General features: G+C 42.4%; 1 protein-coding gene across 4 annotated transcripts; it reads left to right on the top strand.

The window, feature by feature from the left end:
• Positions 1-942: 942 nt before the first annotated feature.
• Positions 943-24,554, top strand: tmem267 (transmembrane protein 267). Of its 4 annotated transcripts, none has more exons than XM_072252294.1 (4): positions 943-1,204; positions 11,676-11,827; positions 12,878-13,264; positions 23,761-24,554. In XM_072252294.1, exons 3-4 carry the CDS (start codon positions 12,923-12,925, stop codon positions 24,094-24,096), a joined length of 678 nt encoding a protein of 225 aa, XP_072108395.1. In that variant the 5' UTR covers positions 943-1,204; positions 11,676-11,827; positions 12,878-12,922; the 3' UTR covers positions 24,097-24,554. The 4 variants fall into 4 exon arrangements, with proteins under 4 accessions (XP_072108395.1, XP_072108397.1, XP_072108396.1 ...); XM_072252296.1 differs by having other exon boundaries at positions 11,683-11,827; XM_072252295.1 differs by lacking the exon at positions 11,676-11,827.
• The last annotated feature ends 209 nt before the right edge of the window (positions 24,555-24,763 follow it).

Consider the following 24,763-nt stretch of genomic DNA (forward strand, 5'->3'; position numbering starts at 1 on the left):
AGGAAGTGATAACCCTGGGGAATTTGAAGTTGCCGACACTGTCCACCTCTGGTCCCCCAATGAAGACTCGCTCATGGGCCTTCAGTTCCCTCCTCTTGAAGTCAATAATCTGCTCCTTGGTCTTGCTGACATTGAGTGAGAGGGCATTGTTGTGGCACCAGTCAGCCAGATTTTCAGTCTCCCTCCTATGTGCAGATTGTTGCTGCCTTTGATTCTGCCAGAGGCGGCGGTGCCGTCATCAAACTTAAATTCGGTATTGGAGCTGTGTTTAGCCACACAGTTGTAAGTGTAAAGCGAGTAATGCGGGGGGTTAAGCACACAGCCTTGTGGTGCACCTGTGTTGATGGAGATTGTAGAGGAGCTGTTGTTGCCAATCCTAACTGCCTGGGATTGCACTTCCTAACTGCAAGTGAGGAAATCGAGGATACAATTGCATAAGGAGGTATTGAGGCCTACGTCTTGGACTATAAAGAGCGTCCTGATGTATATATCTTTGCTGTCCCGATGTTCCAGGTTGAGTGAGGGGCCAATGAAATGTTTCTGATGGACCGAGTTCCTGCCCTGAAATACTCTATGAGTGAAGCAGTATAGATTCGACAGGCTCCATGTACGTTTGTGATACGGGACAAGACTATCGAGAACTACACACATCAAAAAACACTGCGGGACACGGCCACGGAGAGCCGGACGTCGTGCTACCAACCATATGCGAAATTGACGCCCCGTTCATCGATTGATGTCCCATTCGACCAATCAAAAGGCAAGCTACCCAAATCGCCAATCCTCGCAGACGAGGGGCGGGCCATCACTTACCGCTCAGGAGACAGTGCAGGATCGCATATGATTGACACTATGGAGCACCAATTGTCTTAAGACGATGAGGAATTCGCACCAATTATCGTGGGCCTTGGTCCGAGGGGGTGGGTGTAATTGTGGAGGTGGAGAGGGCTCGGGTCTGCTGTTGGTTGGTACCGCTGAATCCCTTTGTTGTGGCAGTGGGCTCAGCGGGTTCATGTTGTGCCGGAGCTCACTGAGGGATATGAATCTTCCTGCTACTGACACAGTGCGGGGGAAGCGCCGAGCCGAGTGAGTGGCCCACGCCTCAGGCTGGCCGCTCCATGCCTTTCAGTTAATTCAGCGCTGACCCGTGCGTGTGCATCCATCCTGGGGCTCTCTGTGGCCGGTGTTCATCGGCTGAAATAAGGTAAGTGACAAAATCCACCGCCTGGCTTCCCTGAGAGCTGTGCTGATGTGCTCAGGAATATTATTCCTGTGCTGATGTGATCAGGAATATTACTCCTGTGCTGATGTGATCAGGAATGTTATTCATGTGCTGATGTGATCAGGAATATTATCCCTGTGGTGATGTGAACAGGGGCACTGGGTGATTGGCAATCAGAGGCTGCTTGAAATACGCAGCAAGTCCGCCACCATCCATCAGAGAGAGGTTGAAGCTTCCTATGTCAGAGCCGTCATTGGGTTTCCCTACTAACAAAACATGAAACGTATGGCTCATTTTCTATACTTTCATCACATTTCCAGGTCTAGGTTCTCAATTTTTCTTTGTTCTGTGTACTGATCAAAAGTATAATAGTATTTGTTAAATCTTAGTTTTTTTTAAAGGGAGGGGGCAAAGAAATGAATTTCCACATCCTTTAAAAATGCTAATTGCCGTAAGTAGGCCTAATTACATTAATGCATGTTTTCTCGTCAATCTATGCATTAATTAATTCAATACTATTTAGTTACACTATTTGTAAAATAATAATCTGTCCTGAAGAAGGGTCTCCGTCCGAAAAGTCGACTGTTTGTTCATTTTCATAGATGCTCTCTGACCTGCTGAGTTCCCCCAGCATTTTGTGTATGTTGCTTTGTAAAAGAAAAATACCGTTTTTGTACTGACATCTGCAATATATTGATGGAAAGCGTAGTTTTATATTTGAAACAGTCCTCCTTATTTGTCACTTAAGATCTGGCAAATTTGCAAGTGGAATTCCAACATCTGAAATTGAAAATATTCCAATAGATAAGAGAAAAGAATAAATAATACAAATTCCATTTTAAATTTACTAATATTTTTCTCTGGAGACAGCAAAAGGCATTTAGAGGCAAAAATAATTATATATTTTTGAAAGCTAGACAACTGTATGTATTTTTAATCATCATATATTTGTTTCTCAAAGCTCTGTGTACCATTGAAGTTAATGGTTTAATTTTTCTGCATGTCATTGTCCTGTGACATATTATCTGAAATATTCTGCTAAGTAGTACCTTCTGCACTATAACATCTCTGATAAATAGTCTTCAAGAGCAACTGCACAACTCTTGATAACCTGGATAAACAATGTTAATGAATATGTAAACATATCAAAAGCAGCCCCACATTAGTGATCTGCATATCAATAATACTTGCTTTTCTTGTCCATACAAAAGTATGGCAGACCATTGGTGCAGCAGTTTGTACTGCTCTCAGCCTGTTCCATCAACCTGGATTCCAAATCGGAATTTGCACATTCCTCTTGTAATTACACGGGTTCTATCCAAAGATATGCCAGTAGGTTACTTGGTCGCTGTAAGTTGCCCCCTCATCTGAGTGTATGTTTCTCCAATTACAAGGATGTTTCCAGTACTTGAGGACCTCAGTTATCGGGAAGGATAAAAGGACTTTATTCCCCAGAGCGCAGGAGAATGTGGGAAGATTTCACAGAGGTATACAAAATTATGAAGGGTATAGATAGGGTAAATACAAACAGGCTTTTTCCACTGAGGATGAGACCAGAACTAGAGTTCAGAGGTTAAGGGTGAAAGGTGAAATGTTTAAGGGGAACATGAGGAGGAACAACTTCTCTCAGAGGGTGGTGAGTGTGCAGAATGAGCTGCCAGCAGAGGTGGTGGTGGCAGGTTTGATTTCAATACTTAAGAGAAATTTGGATAGGTACATGGATGGTGTTAGGGTGTATTCTGGAGTTAGGGTATATAACAAATAGTAAGTTCAACAGCAGGCATTCTTCAGATTTGAACATGGATTGTTGGTTAAATGTAAAATGCAGCCCTGAACAATAGTTTTCCTGAAGCTGTGGACACCAGTTGATTAAAAACCAGACAATGCTGATTAACATTTATTTTGGGTGTCTGGAGTGTGGGGGCAAAGAAGGAGGTGTGTGAAAATTATATGTAATTCAAAGGAAGCATTGTAGATGCAGTATAACTGTAGAATTGTCCTGCTGTTACCTTTGATCTTTAGCATATAAAATGTCACGTAACATTAGGTCAGAAGGCCTCTTCATCCAAAAGTGTCTCATTTTGTTGAATAAAACACTTCAGTATCCACTAGGTTCAGTGTCTGTCCTGTGACCTTGTTCATGTTACAACAGATGGGAGGGATATAGAGGGCTATGGGCCACATTCAGGTCGATGGGACCAGGCAGTTTATTAGTTCATCATGAACTAGATAGGCCGAAGAATCTGTTTCTGTGCTATAGTGTTCTATAACTTTATGACTCTTAATCTGAATTAATAAAAGACAATATAAGGAAATATGAGGGGCAGTGAGAATAGCTGACACAATCTAATAAGGTGAATGGCCTCTTCCTAGATCACAATAGGTGAGTGATTAGGATCACTTTTTGACTGAACCTGCACCTGTACAAAGAGAAATGCCCATAACTGAGCTCATCCCATGTGGAAGCTTTAGCCTAGCCTTGCATTCACCCGAGCGCTGGTTGCAGGAAAACCATCAACCCTGTTTGTCACGTCGTTGAGTGAACTCATTTTGGGAATTCCATGAGACTAGCTGAACATAAGGGAGACCAATCATTACAGTTGCAGGTGACTTCAACCTACACTAGATACAGGCCATCCCCCAGATAACAAACTCGTTCAGTTTCTCCAGACCAGCATTAGTCGATTTTGGTCATGTTGAGAAATACACAAAAATCATCTGATATGATAACCATACCTCCCACAGAATTGTAATGAATGGTTTCAAAAATACATAAGATTGTTTAAGAAAAAGCAATTACTGAAAATGGAAAGAGGAAACTAGTTTTGCCTTTAATAGGAACAAACGTTGCTTCTCACTGTACATGTGACAATAATAAACTAATTTTAGTTATGGGGCATTTGTATTCTGGGGATAGCCTATATAGGAGAAAGTCCAAATGGATGTAAACTAACTGCTTCTCCAAAGCATAATGCCCTTGATATTATTGTACATAATACAAACATAATATATTCTAAAAGAAATCTATCTAATTTGTATCTGCACAATTCAAACCGAAAAAATGTTGCAAATGAATTGCACCGATTAGGCCATCAATCAGATTTTATGAAATGCGCACTTCAGCAATAATTTTATACTGTTTCAATAATATGATTGCTTTGAGTTAAATCATTAAAAGTTTGCTGCTGTGCAGCACTATCTGGAATTAATAGATAATAGTAATAAGTATGAACAAAGTGGACCATTTGAAAACCAGAAAAAGCCGCTAACTGCTACTTAAAATTACGATAGAAAATTCTGGAAACCCAGTTCTTAGAAAGTGTCTTCAACCTGAAATGTTAACACTGTTTCTCTTTTGACAGATACTAAGCATTTCCATCATTTTCTATTTTTATTCCAGACATCCAGCATCTGTAGTCTTTGTTCTGCAGTCTTGTGAGACCATGGAGACCATGGATCTGCACCTGGAAAGTCTTCACTCTCCAGGGCGCAGGCCTGGGCAAGGTTGTATGGAAGACCAGCAGTTGCCCATGCTGCAAGTCTCCCCTCTCCACGACATCAATGTTGTCCAAGGGAAGGGCATTAGGAACATGTTCCCTCGGCTGGGGCTCGAACTCACGACCTTTAGGTCGCTAGTCCAATGCCTTAACCACTTGGCCATGTGCCCACTACATTTAATGTGCAGTAAATTAAATTTAAATTGATTTCCCTTCCCTTCAAATACCGTCAGCAACCTCCATAAAGAGATAGGTAATGAATGTTTGGGACAAATATCTGTGATATTCATATTGAATAATTATATTTCATAATCTATCCAGATAATTCATTACTTTGCTAAATTAACTAATTACATATTATCCAGTCAAGTTTATTGTCATTTCGACCATAAGCTGCTGGTACAGTACACAGTAAAAACGAAACAACGTCCCTCCAGGACCCTGGTGCTACATGAAACAACTCAAAACTACACTAGACTATGTGAGACAACACAAGGCTACACTAGACTACGTGAAACAACAGAAAAACTGCACTAGACTACAGACCTGCACAGGACTACATAACGTGCACAAAACAGTGCAGGGCAGCACAATAATTAATAAACAAGACAATAGGCACAGTATAGGACAAATTACAATATAATAATAAATGATGTAGATGCCAGTCTGGACTCTGGGTATTGAGGAGTCTGATGGCTTGGGGGAAGAAACTGTTGCACAGTCTGGTCGTGAGAGCCCGAATGCTTTGGTACCTTTTGCCAGATGGTAGGAGGGACAAGAGTTTGTGTGAGGGGTGCGTGGGATTATAATTAGATCTAATTGTTAGAGCGACCATTGTGTGAATGGACAATGTTAGGGTAGTCTGGCTTTGGCTCAACAGGCTTCGGTGAGAACATGCACAGGCTAGAACATAAATTTGAGAAGTTAGAGGCATAATAAGTTTAGGCAGGATGATAGTTCAGGCAGTGAAATGCCCTCTTGTAAGATGTGGGATTTCAAGGTACTTAACAGTCTCCCTGTTGACTACATCTGCAGGAAGTGCACCCAATTTCAGCTCCTGACTGACAAGGTCATGGAACTGGAGGTGGCAGCACTCGGGATGATCCAAGAGGCTGAAAACTAAGTAGATGAGTATTTTATTGAGGTGGTCACACCCAGAGTACAAGCTTCAGATAGTAGATGGGTGACTACCGGGAGAAGTAAGGTGAGTAAGCAGTCAGTGCAGGGTTCCCCTATGGCCATTCCCCTCAGCAACAAGTACACCCCTTTGGATACTGCTAGGAAAGATGACCTATCAGCGCACAACAGCAGCAGTCAGGCCAGTGGCCCTACAGCTGGCTCTGAGGTTCAGCAGGGAAGAGTAAAGTTTTAGGCAGAGTGATATTGATAGGAGATTGAATAGTTAGGGGGACAGGAGATTCTGTGGCCACAAAACACAAGCCAGGATGGTGTGTTGCCTTCCAGGAGCTAGGATCCAGGATGTCTTAGGGCTGCTGCTGAAGATTCTCAAGAGGGAGGGTGAGCGGCAAGAGGTTGAGCTGCACATTGGCACTGATGACAAAGGTAGGAAGGGGGAAGAAGTCCTGCGCAGTGAGTATAGGGAGTTAGGGAAAAGACTGAAGAACAGAACCTCCAAGGCAGTAACCTCTGGATCACTTCCAGTGTCGATGCTAGTCAGGGTAGAAATAGGATGATGGTAGAAATTAATGAATGGCTGAGAAGATGGTGCAAGGGGCAGGGGTGTCTAAATCCTTGGGATCTCTTCTTCTGATTGGGAAAGTATGACCCGTAGAAAAAAGACAGGTTATACCTGAAACCAAGGAGGATCAATATCCTTGTGGCCATCTTTGCTAGTGCTGTTGGGAGGGTTTAAACTAAGTTGGCTGAGGTGTGGGAATCGGAGTGATAGGACTAAGGATGGGGCATTTCGTGTACAAGTTGATGTGGTATATAGTAAGACTGTAAGGATGGAGAGGCAAATGATAGGGCAGAATTCCAGATAATGGGATGAGATGAAGTGTAGCATGGGGCAAAATTGAAAAGGGTAATGAATACATAGAAACATAGAAAATAGGTGCAGGAGTAGGCCATTCGGCCCTTCGAGCCTGCACCGCCATTTATTATGATCATGGCTGATCATCCAACTCAGAACCCTGCCCCAGCCTTCCCTCCATACCCCCTGACCCCCGTAGCCACAAGGGCCATATCTAACTCCCTCTTAAATATAGCCAATGAACTGGCCTCAGCTGTTTCCTGTGGCAGAGAATTCCACAGATTCACCACTCTCTGTGTGAAGAAGTTTTTCCTAATCTCGCTCCTAAAAGGCTTCCCCTCTATCTTCAAACTGTGGCCCCTCGTTCTGGACTTCCCCAACATCGGGAACAATCTTCCTGCATCTAGCCTGTCCAATCCCTTTAGGATCTTATACGTTTCAATCAGATCCCCCCTCAATCTTCTAAATTCCAACGAGTACAAGCCCAGTTCATCCAGTCTTTCTTCATATGAAAGTCCTGCCATCCCAGGAATCAATCTGGTGAACCTTCTTTGTACTCCCTCTATGGCAAGGATGTCTTTCCTCAGATTAGGGGACCAAAACTGCACACAATACTCCAGGTGGCTTAGGCGGAAACAGGCGAGGAAGGTTTGGCATTCATTTTCTGTTGCTATTTGAGGAGAGGGGCAGTATGAGTGTGAGGGCAGTTTGCTGTTCTCGGTGTCGGATGTGGGAGGCCCTGGAGTCTCCAAGCCTCCCGGACGTCTACATCTGCGCCAAGTGCATCGAGATGCAGCTCCTAAGGGACCGCGTTACGGAACTGGAGCTGCAGCTCGATGACCTTCGTCTGGTCAGGGAGAGTGAGGAGGTGATAGAGAGGAGTTGCAGGCAGGTGGTCACGCCGGGGCCACGGGAGGCAGACAAGTGGGTCACGGTTAGGAGGGGGAAGGGGAAAATTCAGGTAATAGGGAGTACCCCGGTGGCTGTGCCCCTTAACAACAGGTACTCCTGTTTGAGTACTGTTTGGGGGGACAGCTTACCCGGGAGAAGCGACAGTGGCCGTGCCGCTGGCACAGAGTCTGGCCCTATAGCTCAGAAGGGTAGGGCAAGGAAGAGGAGGGCAGTTGTGATAGGGGACTCGATAGTAAGGGGGTCAGATAGGCGATTCTGTGGACGCAGTCCAGAGACCCGGATGGTAGTTTGCCTCCCTGGTGCCAGGGTCCGGGATATTTCTGATCGTGTCCAAGATATCCTGAAGTGGGAGGGTGAGGAGCCAGAGGTCGTGGTACATATAGGTACCAATGACATAGGTAGGAAAAGGGATGAGGTCCTGAAAGGAGAATATAGGGAGCTAGGAAGGGAGTTGAGAAAAAGGACCGTGAAGGTAGTAATCTCGGGATTACTGCCTGTGCCACGTGACAGTGAGAGTAGGAATGCGATGAGGTGGAGGATAAATGCGTGGCTGAGGGATTGGAGCAGGGGGCAGGGATTCAAGTTTTTGGATCATCGGGATCATAGGGAATACAGGACTGAAGGTGTTATATTTGAATGCATACAGTATACAGAATAAGGTAGATGATACTATAGCGCAGGTATAGATTGGCGGGTATGAAATTATGAGCATCAGTGAGACGTGGCTGAAAGAAGATCGTAGTTGGGAGCTTAACATCCAAGAATACACCTTGTATCGAAAGGGCAGTAGTTAGGCAGGGAGCCTGGCTCGCTCAAATGAAATCAAATCCTTAGAAAGAAGTGACAGAGGATCAGAAGTTGTAAGATCCTTGTGGGTCAAGTTAAGAAATTGCAAGGATAAAAAGACACACAAACACAAGAAAATTTGCAGATGCTGGAGATCTTAAACAACACACAAAATGCTGGAGGAACCGGGCAGCATCTGTGGAAAAGAGTAAACAGTCGATGTCTCGGGCCTAGACCCTTCATCAGGTCCTGATCAGGATTAAAAGACCCTGATAGGAATTATATACAGGCACCCGAACAGTAGCCAAGATGTGGGATATACAGTAAATTTCAATGGGAAATAGAAAAGGTATGTAATAAGGGCAATGGGGATTTCAATGTGCGGATAGATTGGGAAAATCAGATCCCAAGAGAGGGAATTTGGAGAATGCCTACGAGATGGCTTTTTAAAGCAGAATGTGGTTGAGCCCACTTGAGAAAAGGCAATATTGAATTGGGTGTTGTGTAATGAACCAGATCTGATTAGGGAACTTTTAATTGGAGGATGAGGCAGCCGTGGCTGTCAAGAGAAATCAAAGACAACATAAAATCAAAAGTGGGGCATTATTAGAGCAAAAAGTATTTGGAAGCTGGAGGATTGGTAAGTTTTAAAAACCAACAGAAGGCAACTAAAAAGAACCCGAAGGGGAGAAAAGATTAAATACGAAGGTAAGCTAGCCAAAAATATCAGAGGATTCCAAAAGTTTATTTCAGATATATAAAGAGTAAAAGAGAGGCAAGAGTGGATATTGGACTGCTACAAAATGACATTGGAGAGGTAGTAATGGGGTGGGGGGGGCAAAGAAATTGTAAGTATTTTGTGTCAGTCTTGACTTCTAGCAGTATGCCAGAAATTTGAGATTGTCGGGTGGCAGAAATGAGTGTAGTTGCTATTACTAAGGAGAAGGTGTTTAGGAAGATGGAAGGTCTGAAGATAGATAAGTCACCTAGACCATATAGACTACACCCCGGAGTTCTGAAAGAGGTAGCTGAAGAGATTGTGGAGGCATTAGTAATGATCTTTCAAGAATCATTAGATTCTGGCGTGATTCTGAAGAGCTGGAAAATTACAAATGTCACTCCTTTCTAAGAAGGAAGGGAGGCAGAAGAAAGGAAATTATAGGCCAATTAGCCTGACTTCAGTGGTTGGGAGGATGTTGAAGTCCATTAGTAAGGACGAAGTTTCGGGGTACTTAGACGTACATGATGAAGTAGGCTAAAGTCAGCATGGTTTCCTTGAAGAGAAATCTTGCCTGACAAATCTGTTGGAATTCTTTGAGGAAATAACAGGCAAGCTAGTCAAAGGAGAGTCAATGGATGTTGTTTACTTGGATTTTCAGAAGGCCTTTGGCAAGGTGCTGCTTAACAAGATATAACAGGAAATATACTAGCATGGATGGAAGATTGGCTGCTTGGCAGGAGACAAAGAGTCAGAATAAAGGGGGACTATTCTAGTTGACTACCAGTGACATGTGGAGTTCTTCAGGGGTCTGTTCTGGGATGGCTTCTTTCCATGTAATGTGTCAGTGATTTGGATGAGAGAATTGATGGCTTTGAGGCCAAGTTTGCATATTATTCAAATATAGGTGAAAGGACAGGTAGTGTTGAGGAAGCAGGAAGTCTGCAGAAGGATATGAACAGTTTGGGAGACAGGGCAAAGAAGTACACATGGAATATAGTGTAGAGAATATTATGGACATGCACTTTGGTAGAAGGAATAAAGGGGTAGACTATTTTGTAAATGGGGGAAAAATTTCAAAAATCAGAGGTGCAAAGGGACTTAGGCGTTCTTGTGCAAGGTTCCCTAAAGGTTAACTTGCAGGCTGAGTTGGTGGTGAGGAAGGTAAATACAATGTTAGCATTCATTTCAAGAGGACTAGAATATAAAAGCAAGAATGTGATGCTGAAGCTTTATAGGGCGCTGCCCAGATTGCACTTGGAGTATTGGGAGCAGTTTTGCTCCCCTTATCTAAGGAAAGATGTGCTAGCATTGTAGTGGGTCTGGAGGAGGTTCATGAGAATGATTCTGGGAATGAAAGGGTTAACAGATGAGGAACATTTGATGGTTCTGGGCCTGTGCTTGCTGGAGTTTAGAAGAATGAGGGGTGTCTCATTGAAAGCTATCAAACATTGAAAGGCCTAAACAGAGTGGATGTGGAGAGGATAGTTCCTATAGTGGGTGAATCTAGGACCAGAGAGCACAGCCTCAGAATAGAGGGTGAACAGAGATGAGAGAGAACTTTTTTAGCTGGGATGCTGAATCTCTAGAACTAATTGCCACAGATAGCTGTGGAGGCCAAATCATCGGGTATATTTAAAGCAGAGGTTGGTGTGTTCTTGGTTAGGGCATCAAAGGTTTTGGGGAGAAGGCAGGAGAATGGGTTTGAGAGAGATAATAAATTAGCCATGATGGAACAGTGGAGCAGGCTTGATATGCCAAGTGGCTTAATTCTGCTCCTACACATGTCTTGTGGTCTTACAGTATATGTGTGCATATTTGCAGTTCTGTTACAAGTTTCCATAGCACAAATTGTATATAAAAGATGATAAAGATTGGCTTTATTTGTTACAGGTACACTGAAACATACAATGAACTGCATCATTTGTGTCAGATCAAATCAATGAGGACTGTGCTGAGTAGCTCACATAGTGTCGCCATCCTTCCTGCACCAACGTAACATGCCCAGAACTTGCTAACTCTGACTGTACATCACTGGGAATGTGGGTGGAAGCTCACATGGTCACAGGGAGAACGTACAAACTCTTCTTAGGCAGCAGTGGGAATCAAACCCCAATCTTATGGCTGGCACTGTGAAGTGATGTGCTAACTGCTATGCTGCCATGCTAATGCTAACCCTCCCCCCGCCGCATCCTCTTGTATTTACCTTCCTTACCATCAACTCAACCTGCAAGTTAACCTTTAGGGAATCTTGCACAAGAACTCCTAAGTCCCTTCACACCTCTGATTTTTGAACTTTTCCCCCCATTTACAAAAAAGTCTACCCGTTTATTCCTTCTACCAAAGTGCATGTCCATAATGCAATTGATTAATTAGGAAACATTGGGCCGAATTGGTTGTAACTATTTTGATCGAGAGTTAAAGAACCAATTAAAAATTACTTTAAAAATTGACAAGTAGATAAAATATTTCTGGGAGGGGGTTGTGGGATGGTGTTAGAAGCCCTATTTGCATGTAATCTCTTTGGAGTCACTAATGTTGTTTAAGAATACAGGCAACAAGAATTCTGCAGATGCTGGAAATTCAAGCAACACACATAAAAGTTGCTGGTGAACGCAGCAGGCCAGGCAGCATCTCTAGGAAGAGGTGCAGTCGACGTTTCAGGCTGAGACCCTTCGTCAGGACTAACTGAAGGAAGAGTGAGTAAGGGATTTGAAAGTTGGAGGGGGAGGGGGAGATCCAAAATGATAGGAGAAGACAGGAGGGGGAGGGATGGAGCCAAGAGCTGGACATGTGATAGGCAAAAGGGATACGAGAGGATCATGGGACAGGAGGTCCAGGAAGAAAGACGGGGTGGGGGGACCCAGAGGATGGGCAAGAGGTGTATTCAGAGGGACAGAGGGAGAAAAAGGAGGGTGAGAGAAAGAATGTGTGTATAAAAATAAGTAACAGATGGGGTACGAGGGGGAGGTGGGGCATTAGCGGAAGTTAGAGAAGTCGATGTTCATGCCATCAGATTGGAGGCTACCCAGACGGAATATGAGGTGTTGTTCCTCCAACCTGAGTGTGGCTTCATCTTTACAGTAGAGGAGGCCCTGGATAGACATGTCAGAATGGGAATGGGATGTGGAATTAAAATGTGTGGCCACTGGGAGATCCTGCTTTCTCTGGCGGACAGAGCGTAGATGTTCAGCAAAGCGGTCTCCCAGTCTGCGTCGGGTCTCGCCAATATATAAAAGGCCACATCGGGAGCACCGAACGCAGTATACTGGCTGCTAGTTTCACCTAAGAAGGCCGTTCATAATTGACAAGCCATCACTTCTATTGACACTTAGACAATAATACTCAATTAAAGAAAATAGCATCCAGCCTTTAGTATTTTAGGTTACAGTAACACAATAAAATTATAACAAATAAAAACATCTTGGGAGGGAAAGTAACTGTTATTGTGAGTCTAAAACTCTTCAGCCTCTAACCCCCTTTTAACCTATTTACACAGCTGTTTTATAATAACCATTTTCTACAACACTAAGTTTCTTAGGAATGCAACTATTGTGTTATAGCAGACCTGTATACAGATAGTTGAAAGATTGTTGTTTTACACACTGTTTCCTCCTTTGATCTACAGTTATTATATAGTAGAACATTCACTTCACTCAAATCAGACCACCAGAAGAGTAACAAATGTGTTCTCATATAATTGAACTTTGAGATTGACACTAACAAGACCTGTTATTTCCTTGGTCTAGAATGAGGAACATGGATGTAAAATATCATGGATGATACATTGAACGATGTTCAAGTCAAAACAATCAACGATTGCAATGGCAACAGAGACAGAACATGCTCAAGCACTGCTGAAAACGTTCAGCACAGCATCAGTCATTTCGAGTATTGGACTAGGAATTTTCTGCTTCCTCTCTGATCAGTGTTCACAGTTTTCATTAATACAGAGCAACGATTGGCTTAGGGCTTTTTCAGACAACGCTGTGCATGGTGTCATCGGACTGTGGTCTTGGGCTATTGTCATTGGATTGAGAAAGAAGAGTGATTTTTATGAGGTAATTTTAGCTGGCCTTCTGTCTTCTGTCATTGATGCTGACCACTTTGTGGCAGCTGGATCCTTATCTTTGAAGGTAAGCACAAAAATTAGAGCAATTGACCTAAAGATTAGTCCATAAAATCTAATTTACTGCATTTCCTGTGAACATAATTGTTGCAGAGCAATTAAATTTTTGTAACTTAAAAGTAAAATTTGATGTAAATATGGTATCTACTTGCAGACTTTTAAAGTTCAATGTTCGGAGTAAATTTATTATCGAAATGTGTATATGTCATCATATACTACACTGAGATTCATTTAATTAATTTCAATTAGCTCAAATTGCAAGTAAATAGATTATTTATTCCATGACTCATAGGAACCCAGAAGTTCTGGTACATTTTAAAATCAAAATTTGGTACCTAAGCTTTTATTGTGATAGTTAGGAGCTTGAAAGGTATCCTAATGATGGCAAAAGTTAAAGAAATAGATGGGGAACCAAACACAAATTGTGCATATGATCTATTAGAAGCCAGAAAACTAATTTTACTGACTGATGAGGGACAACATTATGTGATGATCAATGTTCAAAGTAAATTTATTATCAACGTACATGTATGTCACTATATACAACACTGAGATTCATTTTCTTGCAGGCATTTGCAGTAACTACAACGAAACACAATAGAATCAAAGAAAAACCACACATGACAAAACAAACAACCAATGTGCAAAAGACAACAAACTGTGCAAATACAAAAAGGAAAAAAAACAAACAATAATAATAAGTAAGCAAAGAAACAATAAATATCGAGAACATGAGGTGAAGGTCCTTGAAAGTGAGTCCATAGGTTGAGGGAATTGTTGAGTGTTGGGGTGAGTGCAGTTGAGTGAAGTTATCCCCTCTGGTTCAAGAGCCTGATGGTTGAGGGCCAATAACTTTCCTGAACCTTGCAGTATGAGTCCCGAAGCTTCTGTAAATTCTTCCTGATGGCAACAATGGGAAAAGAACATAACCTGGATGTGGGGTTCCTGATGATGGATGATACTTTCCTGCAATAATTCTTCGTGTAGGAATGCAGCAGTGAGAAGAGCACATGATGTACTCCCCAGAATTGTTTTGCATTTAACTAGTGAAATCAAATTAACAAAGAGAAATCCATCATCTCTAAGATTTATGCAGGATTATTAGTTATAACACTTATGCTTTTGGTCCTTTTACAAGTGACTAAAGCAGCTCTGAATTAGAGGTTACACATTTGCTGGACCACAAAGCAACCTAATTTCTTAAGTACTGTGAAATAAAAAAGTTTATATTTTCTACAACCAATTTGCACGTGCATTCTGATGTAACGACATGTAAAATGTCTTATTACTTTGAAATATATCGGAGCCTTTGGAGCGACAGAGGATGAGAGGTGACTTGATAGGTGTGTGCAAGATGATAAGAGGCATGGATGGAGTAGATAGCCAGAGAGACTCTTTCCAAAGGTGGAAACGGCTTATACAGGGGAGCCCACTGTAGTTTTAAAGTGATTGGAGGAAAGTTTTAGGGGGATGTCAGAGGTAGTTTTTTACAGTGTTAAGTGCATGGAACGCCCTGCTGTGGTGGTGTAGAGACATTAGGGATATTTGGATGAAAGAAAAAGATAGAGTTATGTGGTAGAGAATTGTTTAGATTGATTTTAGAGTCACCACAACATAGTAGCTGAAGGGTTTCTACTGCATTGTACTTTTCTATGTTCCACATAGCATTCGATCTTTTTTAAAACTATTTTTCATTGGAAAGAACATAATAACATAAGAAATAGAAGCAGGAGTAGGCCATCTGGCTGTCGAGCCTGCTCTGCCATTCAATAAGATCATGGCTGATTTGGCCATGGACTTATTTCCACCTGTCTGCCTTTTCCCCATAACTTTTAATTCCCCTACTATGCAAAAATCTATCCTATCTTGTCTTAAATATATTTACTGAGGTAGTCTCCACTGCTTCATTGGGCAGAGAATTACACAGATTCACCATTCTCTGGGAAAAGCTGTTCCTCCTCATCTCTGTCCTAAATCTCCTTCCCCAAATCTTGAGGCTATGTCCCCTAGTTCTAGTCTCATCTACCAGTGGAAACAACTTTCCTGCCTCTATCTTATCTATCCCTCTTATCCTTCTGATCTCCTTTTATTCTTTTGAATTCCAGCGAGTACAGTCCCAGGCAATTCAAACTCTCTTCATAGTCTAACCCCCTCACCTCTGAAATCAACCTCGTGAACCTCCTATGCATTGCTTCCAAAGCCAATATACCCTTCCTCAAGTAAGGAGACCAGAACCGCATGCAGTACTCCAGGTTTGGCTTCACCAGTAGCCTGTACAGTTGCAGCATAACCTCCCTGCTCTTAAATTCAACCCCTCTAGCAATGAAGGCCAACATTCAATTTGCCTTCTTGATAGCCTGCTGCACCTGCAAAGCAACCTTTCGTGATTCATGCACAAGCACACCCAAGTCCCTCTGCACACAGCATGCTGCAGTTTTTTTACCATTTAAATAATAATCTGCTCATTCATTTTTCCTTTCAAAGTGGATGACCTCACATTTACCAACATTGTACTCCATCTGCCAGACCCTTGCCCACTCACTTAACCTATCTATATCTCTCTGCAGACTCTCCCTATCTTCTGCACAATTTGCTTTTCTACTCAATTTGATATCATCAGCAAACTTAGATACACTACACTCCATCCTCTCTTCTAAATTGTTAATGTATATTGTGAACAGTCATGGGCCCAGCACCAACCCCTGTGGAACAATGCTCACCACTGATTGCCAACCAGAGTAACACCCATGTATCCCAACTCTCTCCTTTCTGTTAGTTAGACAATCCTCTTTCCATGCTAATACATCACCCCCAACTCTATGCATCCTTATCTTATGGATAAGTCTTTTATGCAGCACCTTATCAAAAGCCTTCTGGAAATGAAAGTAAATAACGTTCATCTGTTCCCCTCTATCCACTGCGCTCATTATATCCTCAAAGAACTCCAGTAAGTTTGTCAAGCAGGACCTACCTTTGTTGAATCCATGCTGTCTGCCTGATGGATCCATTTCTTTCCAGATGGCTCGCTATTTCTTCTTTAATGATAGCCTCAAGCATTTTCCCAACTACAGATGCTAAACTAACTGATCTGGTTTAGTTTACCTGCCTTTTGCCTACATCCTTTTTTGAACAGTGGCATGACATTTGCTGTCTTCCAATCCACCAGGACCTGCTCAGAGTTCAGAGAATTTTGGTAAATTATCACCAAAGCCTCAACTATAACTTCGGCCATTTCTTTCAGTATCCTGGGGTGCATTCCATAAGGACCGGGGACTTGTCTATCTTCAAGCTCTCAAGTTTGCTCAGCACTACCTCTTTAGTGATAGCTAATGTATCGAGGTCCTTACCTCTCATCACATCCATAATACCTCTCTTTGGCACGTTAGACATATCCTCCACCATGAAGGCTGACACAAAATAGTCACTCAAAGCCTCCACTCCCTCCGCACTAATCCTAACCTTGTTAACCCGCCGATAAGGGGGGTGCTGTTGTAGTCTGGCGTGCTGACCTCTACCTTGCTGAGGCACAGCGACAACTCGCGGATACCTCCTCTTATTTACCCCTCGATCGTGACCCCACTAAGGAGCACCAGGCCATTGTCTCCCACACCATCACCAACTTTATCCGCTCAGGGGATCTCCCATCCACTGCTACCAACCTTATAGTTCCCACACCTCGCACTTCCCGTTTCTACCTCCTACCCAAGATCCACAAACCTGCCTGTCCTGGCCGACCTATTGTCTCAGCTTGCTCCTGCCCCACCGAACTCATTTCTGCATACCTCGACACGGTTTTATCCCCCCTTGTTCAATCCCTTCCTACCTATGTTCGTGACACTTCTCACGCTCTTAAACTTTTCGATGATTTTAAATTCCCTGGCCCCCACCGCTTTATTTTCACCATGGATGTCCAGTCCCTATATACTTCCATCCCCCATCAGGAAGGTCTCAAAGCTCTACGCTTCTTTTTGGATTCCAGACCTAATCAGTTCCCCTCTACCACCACTCTGCTCCATCTAGCGGAATTAGTTCTTACTCTTAATAATTTCTCCTTTGGTTCCTCCCACTTCCTCCAAACTAAAGGTGTAGCTATGGGCACCCGTATGGGTCCTAGCTATGCCTGCCTTTTTGTTGGGTTTGTGGAACAATCTATGTTCCATGCCTATTCTGGTATCTGTCCCCCACTTTTCCTTCGCTACATCGATGACTGCATTGGCGCTGCTTCCTGCACGCATGCAGAGCTCGTTGACTTTATTAACTTTGCCTCCAACTTTCACCCTGCCCTCAAGTTTACCTGGTCCATTTCCGACACCTCCCTCCCCTTTCTAGATCTTTCTGTCTCTATCTCTGGAGACAGCTTATCCACTGACGTCTACTATAAGCCTACTGACTCTCACAGCTATCTAGACTATTCCTCTTCTCACCCTGTCTCTTGCAAAAATGCCATCCCCTTCTCACAATTCCTCTGTCTCCGCTGCATCTGCTCTCAGGATGAGGCTTTTCATTCTAGGACGAGGGAGATGTCTTCCTTTTTTAAAGAAAGGGGCTTCCCTTCCTCCACTATCAACTCTGCTCTTAAATGCCTCTCCCCCATTTCACGTACATCTGCTCTCACTCCATCCTCCCGCCACCCCACTAGGAATAGGGTTCCCCTGGTCCTCAACTACCACCCCACCAGCCTCCGGGTCCAACATATTATTCTCCGTAACTTCCGCCACCTCCAAAGGGATCCCACCACTAAGCACATCTTTCCCTCCCCCCCCCCTGCATTCCGCAGGGATCGCGCCCTACGCAACTCCCTTGTCCATTCGTCCCCCCCATCCCTCCCCACTGATCTCCCTCCTGGCACTTATCCGTGTAAGCGGAACAAGTGCTACACATGCCCTTACACTTCCTCGCTTACCACCATTCAGGGCCCCAAACAGTCCTTCCAGGTGAGGCAACACTTCACCTGTGAGTCGGCTGGGGTGATATACTGCGTCCGGTGCTCCCGATGTGGCCTTTTATATATTGGCGAGACCCGACGCAGACTGGGACATGGTTTTGCTGAACATCTACGCTCTGTCCGCCAGAGAAAGCAGGATCTCTCAGTGGCCACACATTTTAATTCCACATCCCATTCCCATTCTGATATGTCTATCCACGGCCTCCTCTACTGTAAAGATGAAGCCACACTCAGGTTGGAGGAACAACACCTTATATTCTGTCTGGGTAGCCTCCAACCTGATGGCATGAACATTGACTTATCTAACTTCCGCTAATGCCCCACCTTCCCCTCGTACCCCATCCATTATTTATTTTTATACACACATTCCTTCTCTCACTCTCCTTTTTCTCCCTCTGCCTCTCTCACTATACCCCTTGCCCATCCTCTGGGTTCCCCCCCCCCCACCTTTTCCTTCTCCCTGGGCCTTCTGTCCCATGATCCTCTCAAATCCCTTTTTGCCAATCAACTGTCCAGCTCTTGGCTCCATCCTTCCCCCTCCTGTCTTCTCCTATCATTTTGGATCTCCCCCTCCCCCTCCAACTTTCAAATCCCTTACTCACTCTTCCTTCAGTTAGTACTGATGAAGGGTCTCGGCCTGAAACGTCGACTGCACCTCTTCCTAGAGATGCTGCCTGGCCTGCTGCGTTCACCAGCAACTTTTATGTGTGTTACTCAAAGCCTCTGCCATTTCTTCATTACCCAATATTAATTCCTCCTTCTCATCCTCCAAGGGACCTACGTTCATTTTAGACACCCTTTTCCACTTTATATAATTGTAAAAAACTTTTACTGTCCGTTTTTATATTTTGTATTTATTTTCATAATCTATTTTCCCTTTCTTTATTGCTCGCTTAATGGTTCCTTTGTTGCTTTTTAAAGTTTTCCCAATCTTCCAATTTCCCACTACTCTTGGTGACTTCGTATTCAAGAGCTTTTAGTTTGATGCCTTTTTATTCCTTAGTTTTCCAAGGCTGGTTATCCCCACCCTTACTGTCCTTGCTTTTAACTGGAATATACTTTTGTTGAGCACCGTGAAAAATCCATTTCAAAGTCCTCCACTGCTCCTCAACCACCCCACCATATAGCCTGTGTTCCCAGTCTACACTAGGTAAATCCCCCCTCCTCCCATTGTAGTCTCCATTGCTTAGGCATAATACACTGGTTTTAAATTGAACTATTGCACCCTCCATTTGTATGAGGAACTTAATCATACTGTGATCACTCTTTCCAAGAGAATCCCTAACTACAAAATCACTCATTTTACCTATAGACCTGTTGTATCGCATAATGATAATTTTGTCTTTTTAAGAAACAAGTCAGGAGTTTTTTTTTATCTAATTTTGACCTACTCACCAGCCAGCCTTGCTTGATTTTTATATATCCTATAAAGGGGTGTTTGGATGCTTAGTAAATTGGTTTATTATTGTCACATGTACCAAGGCACAGTGGAAAAACTTATCTTACAGATCAATTCATTACAGTAGTGCACTGAGGTTGTACAAGGTAAAACAGTAACTGAGTGTAGAATGCAGTGTTATAGTTACAGGGAAAGTGCAGTGCAGGTAAACAATAAGCTGCAAGGTTATAATGATGTAGATTGTGAGGTCAAGTGTCCATCTTATTGTACTAAGGAATCCTTCAGTAGTCTTACTGTTATGTTTTCTAACTTAAAAACATTAAACTAATTCAAAGGAAGACACAGAAGTCCAGAATGCAGGTCTAATTTCAAGTTTACTTTTAACAAGGCATGCACATATCACCTGTAGGGTGATATCATAGTCATACTTTATTGATCCCGGGGGAAATTGGTTTTCGTTACAGTTGCACCATAAATAATAAATAGTAATAGAACCATAAGTAGTTAAATAGTAATATGTAAATTATGCCAGTAAATTGTGAAATAAGTCCAGGACCAGTCTATTGGCTCAGGGTGTCTGACCCTCCAAGGGAGGAGTTGTAAAGTTTGATGGCCACAGGCAGGAATGACTTCCTATGCCGCTCTGTGCTGCATCTCGGAGGAATGAGTCTCTGGCTGAATGACGTATGCAATTCGCATATATTTATATCTATAAAACGTGGAGTGAATTATTTAAATGAACAGGAATACTGAATCAAACAATATATATACAAGGTTGCTCAAATATTACTGAAAAATATTAAATACACAACACTTACAATAGCAGGACACAATTTGTCCTTGAGCCTGGTGCATATGCCTTTAGGCTTTTGTAGCTTCTGCCAGATGGGAGGGAGAGAGGAGAGAATGTCTGGGGTGGGTGGTGTCTTTGATTATGCTGGCTGCTTTATTGAGGTGGAAGGAAGCATGGACATAAATTACCACTTCCTAGATTCAGTGAAGTATTTGTATGTTTCAAACTGTAATGTACATACATTGAGTAAGCATTTTATTGCTGACTGTTTTTGTTATTTATGTATTAGAATAATTCCAATTAAATTTAATTTTTAAGTTCAGTGCATTCCTTTCAACCTTTATTGAAAGTGTTGCAGTATATGACATGACTGTAGGTGGAGCCATTTAGTTCTTAAACACAGAAAATACTGATGATCGTTCTCTGTGACATTGACTGTATTTAAGACAGCTGCTGGTTTTCCACATATTGCCACAATATTGTCAGAATTGTGTTTCAACTGCATTGATTTTTTTCAGTAAATTAAATGCCCCAAAGGTGCAACATTTGCAACTTCCAAATCAGAGTCAGGTTTATTAACATTGACATATGTTGAGAAATTTGTTATTTTGCGACAGCTGGACAATGCAAGACATAAGGTACAATAAAAGTATATTAAATAAATGGAGTAAAAGAGGAATAGCAAGATAGTGTTTATGGACCATTCAGAAATCAGTGTGTCTTCAGGCTCCTATTACCTCTTCCCCAGTGGTAGTAATGAGAAGAGGGCATGTCCTGGGCAGAGGGGAGTAATTATTGTTGGACGCCACATTCTTGAGGCTTCACCTTTTGAATATGTCCTCAGTGGTGGGGAGACTCAGTTATGCCCACAATGGAGCTAACTGAGTCTACAACCTTCAGCAACCTCTTTTAATCCTATACATTGGACCCTCCATACCAGTCATGATGCTGTCCACCATACATCTGTAGAAAGTTGCAAGAGTCTTTTGTGACATACCAGATCTTCTCAAGCTCCTAATGTATTATAGCTTCTGACCTGACTTCTTCATGATTGCATCAATGTGTTGGATCCAGGATAGATCCTCTGAAATGTTGGCACCCAGGAACTTGAAGCTACTCACCCTTTTCACTGCTGCACCTTCAATGAGGACTGTTGTGTATTTTCCCAATTCCCCTTCCAGAAGTCTGAAATCAATTCCTGGGTCTTACTGACGTTGTACAAGGTTGTTGTGACATCACTCAACCAGCCAATCTATTTTGCTCCTGTACACCTCTTCGTCACCATCTGTCATGAATTCACTCTGTCTCTTGCAAATCTACCAACTGCAGGTCCTCTGTTCACTTGGAAGACGATGCTCAGATCCAAGCAGTGACACACATCACATACAGAGCTGTTTTGAGTTTGACTTCCACAAAATTCAGTCAACCTTACAGTAGCTAGACTTCATTACATACAAGGTCTTTATCAGATGGAAGACAATGTGGAATAATGAGACATCATCCACTTTGATTAAAACAAAATAGAGAGACAAGGGAATGTGAATCACAGAAATTTAACTTCTGGAAGCAGGAAGTAATTAGATAATAGACAGTGCATTGGTCTTTATTGAAAGTGGCTTACTGAAATTCTGTAGCTGGAGATTGCGGCTGCTTTGTTGTGTACCAGTCTGGTTACACTGTCAAAGAATGGAAGTGCAATAAACAAACTAGTCCTGTATTCTTCAGGGTTTGGAAGAATGAGAGGTAATCTCATTGAAGTCGATGAACTCTTTCAGGGTTTGATGTGTTTGCCCTGGAAGTAAACATGGAAGTGTTTACACTGGTGAGCGTATTTAGAACCAAACACTGCACTCGGAATACAGGATCAACTGTTCAGGACAGAGATGAGATGAGACAGAGAGGAATTTCTTTATTCTCAATGTTGTGAGTTTTGAAATTCTACCCACGAGGGCTGAGGAGGCTTATTTAAAGTATAGTTGGGGAATCACAGCATAGGGTGGTAGGGTAGCGTAGTGGTCAGCACAGTGCTTTACCGTACCAGTGACACTGGTTCAGTTCCCACCACTGCCTGTAAGGACTTTGTGCATTCTCCCCATGACCATGGCATTTCCTCTGGGAGCTCATTCTCCTCCCACAGTCCACAGCTTTTAGCTTAACTGGTTGTTGTAACTTGTCCCATGATTAGGCTGGGGTTAAATCAGTTTACTAAGGCACATGGCTATAAGAGCTGGAACAGCCTAATCCACGTGGTATCGCAAATAAATAAATAAAATTATAGGTTTAATATGGGCAAGTATCAAAAGTAAAAATTAGACATAGTAAATGTTTTATGTACATGGGACACCTAACTCCCTCAGACATTAGTTCTTCACCTTTTTAAAAAATTCATTTTTTATCCTTTAAATTTGGACAAGTGAATATATTTGGACATCCCCAGATTATGTTTCAGGTTCTTTCCCACTCTATTTACTTATCATTCCTTTGCAGACATTTAGTTCCTCTCACCTAGTTTGCTATCACAGCCAACCTGCAACGTCTTTTGCCAGTCTGATAACTCTTATAGATGAATGGATGTGCATGTGATAGAGGGAGGGCATCAAGGGTTGTCCTGTCACCAAGCTCAGATAAGTTACACCCTTTCACTTCATTCATTCACTGCTCTGTTGTAATCACTCAGATTTTGTGCCCATTATGGAGGTTAAAAGAACTGGGGTATGTTTGTTCTGACGCAGCGGTTCCCAACCTGGGGTCCATGTGTAAACGTAAGTTTGCTGGATCAAATAACCACAGCACAAAAAGATCGCTACTTATCTTTTCTCCAGTTTATTTCTTCTATCTCAGCCGGTGAGTGAACTTAGTCCCGACATCAGGGGAGAAGTGTTCTCATCCCTCCGGCAGTTCAACAAGTTCACTGCCAAACGTCAGAATTGTTACAAGTTATAAGGCCACCGATACAAAAGAACACTCAGGTTGATACAAAAGAACACTCAGGTTGATACAAAAGAACAATCAGTTCGATTGACATCCCAACTACTCAAATAGAGCAAAACTTAATAACTTAGATAAAAGACTCCACTGAAACTTAAATTTTAATTGATAAAGGAATGTCCTGTCTTAAGCTCCATCAGCAACCGCCTTTTGTCGAAACCAAAAGGTGTGAAGAGTCAGGAGACGTCTTTTGTGGAAAACTTAACAACTTTATCACATGAACCCCTCACTTAATGGTAGAGGTCAATGGCATAAAAAGTGGTTGGGAACCCCGTTCTAATGGTTCCATTAATAGATGGAAAACGGCATAAAAGTAGTGGACATTTTTAAACAAAAGATACTTTGCAATAATAGCACTTTTCTCTCTCTCTCTCTTAGGCTGCATTGCATCTCCCACAAAGGCCTCCGCTGCATTGCTCCACAGTCATACCTGTGGCGGCCTTTTCAGTGAAACTTGCCATGTGGATATTTAGACTTAAAGATTCTTGGTGCTTCCTTCCGTGGATGGTCACCATTTCCTGGGTCTCCCATCATGTCCGTGATGGCGTCCGCCACGGTCTTTGGTTCTGTCCCTTTGGAAGTACAGCTGCTGTGCCGTATTGGACCTACATAGCAATTACATCCTCGTTCCCACACCTTTGCTCTGTTCTAATGTACATGACTGGTACGAGAGAAACAATGTCTATGTCCCATGGAATTGCAATTGATGTATAACACTATGATGTTTTTTTCTTTTTTAAGGTACAGCACCTTGGCACTGAACTATGTTAATATGGAAATTCTAACTAGCAGTATACTTTTTCTGGGACTTCTGTGTAACAGGGGATCATGGCATCATGCAATCCATTCAAAATCATCACTACATTCCATTCACTGAAGCTGCTTAATGTTTGTGTATTTAGAAAAGTAGCTGTAGTACTTTAAGCTTGTAAACATGATCAAATCTTCACAACATAACTAGCTTTCAAATGATCAAGTGAATGTACTGTGTTAGTTATATTTATTTATACAAGGATGCTAGTTTGTTGAAAATAGATGCTGTGGTGTGATAGCACTGGATTATCTATAGTTGTGACTATAATTTATGACACTTAATATTTTGTAAACAGTGAGTACTTTTGTTTATAGTGATCTGAAATAACTCAATTTCAAATTAAACAGTTTTCACTTATATCCCAAAATTCCTTGTGCTCTGCTTTTCACTTTATTCTACGTTGTTTTCTTGAAACTAAATAATACCATTTTACATATTTAAATCCAATGTGATAGAATGTGCCTGTTGTATTTGTTTTGAAAGCCAGCACTGGCCACTGTTATTAGGTACAGCTGTACACCTCATTAATGCAGATTTCTAAATCAGCCAATAATTATGTGGTGACAC

The sequence above is a fragment of the Mobula birostris genome, chromosome 3, assembly GCF_030028105.1.
Source record: "Mobula birostris isolate sMobBir1 chromosome 3, sMobBir1.hap1, whole genome shotgun sequence".
NCBI lineage: Eukaryota > Metazoa > Chordata > Chondrichthyes > Myliobatiformes > Myliobatidae > Mobula > Mobula birostris.

Coding starts and splice junctions, on each gene's coding strand:
- tmem267 (XM_072252294.1), top strand. CDS start 12,923: ATGTTCAAGTCAAAACAATCAACGATTGCAATGGCAACAGAGACAGAA. Junction 13,265..23,760: donor CTGGATCCTTATCTTTGAAG/GTAAGCACAAAA, acceptor TCTCTCTCTTAG/GCTGCATTGCATCTCCCACA.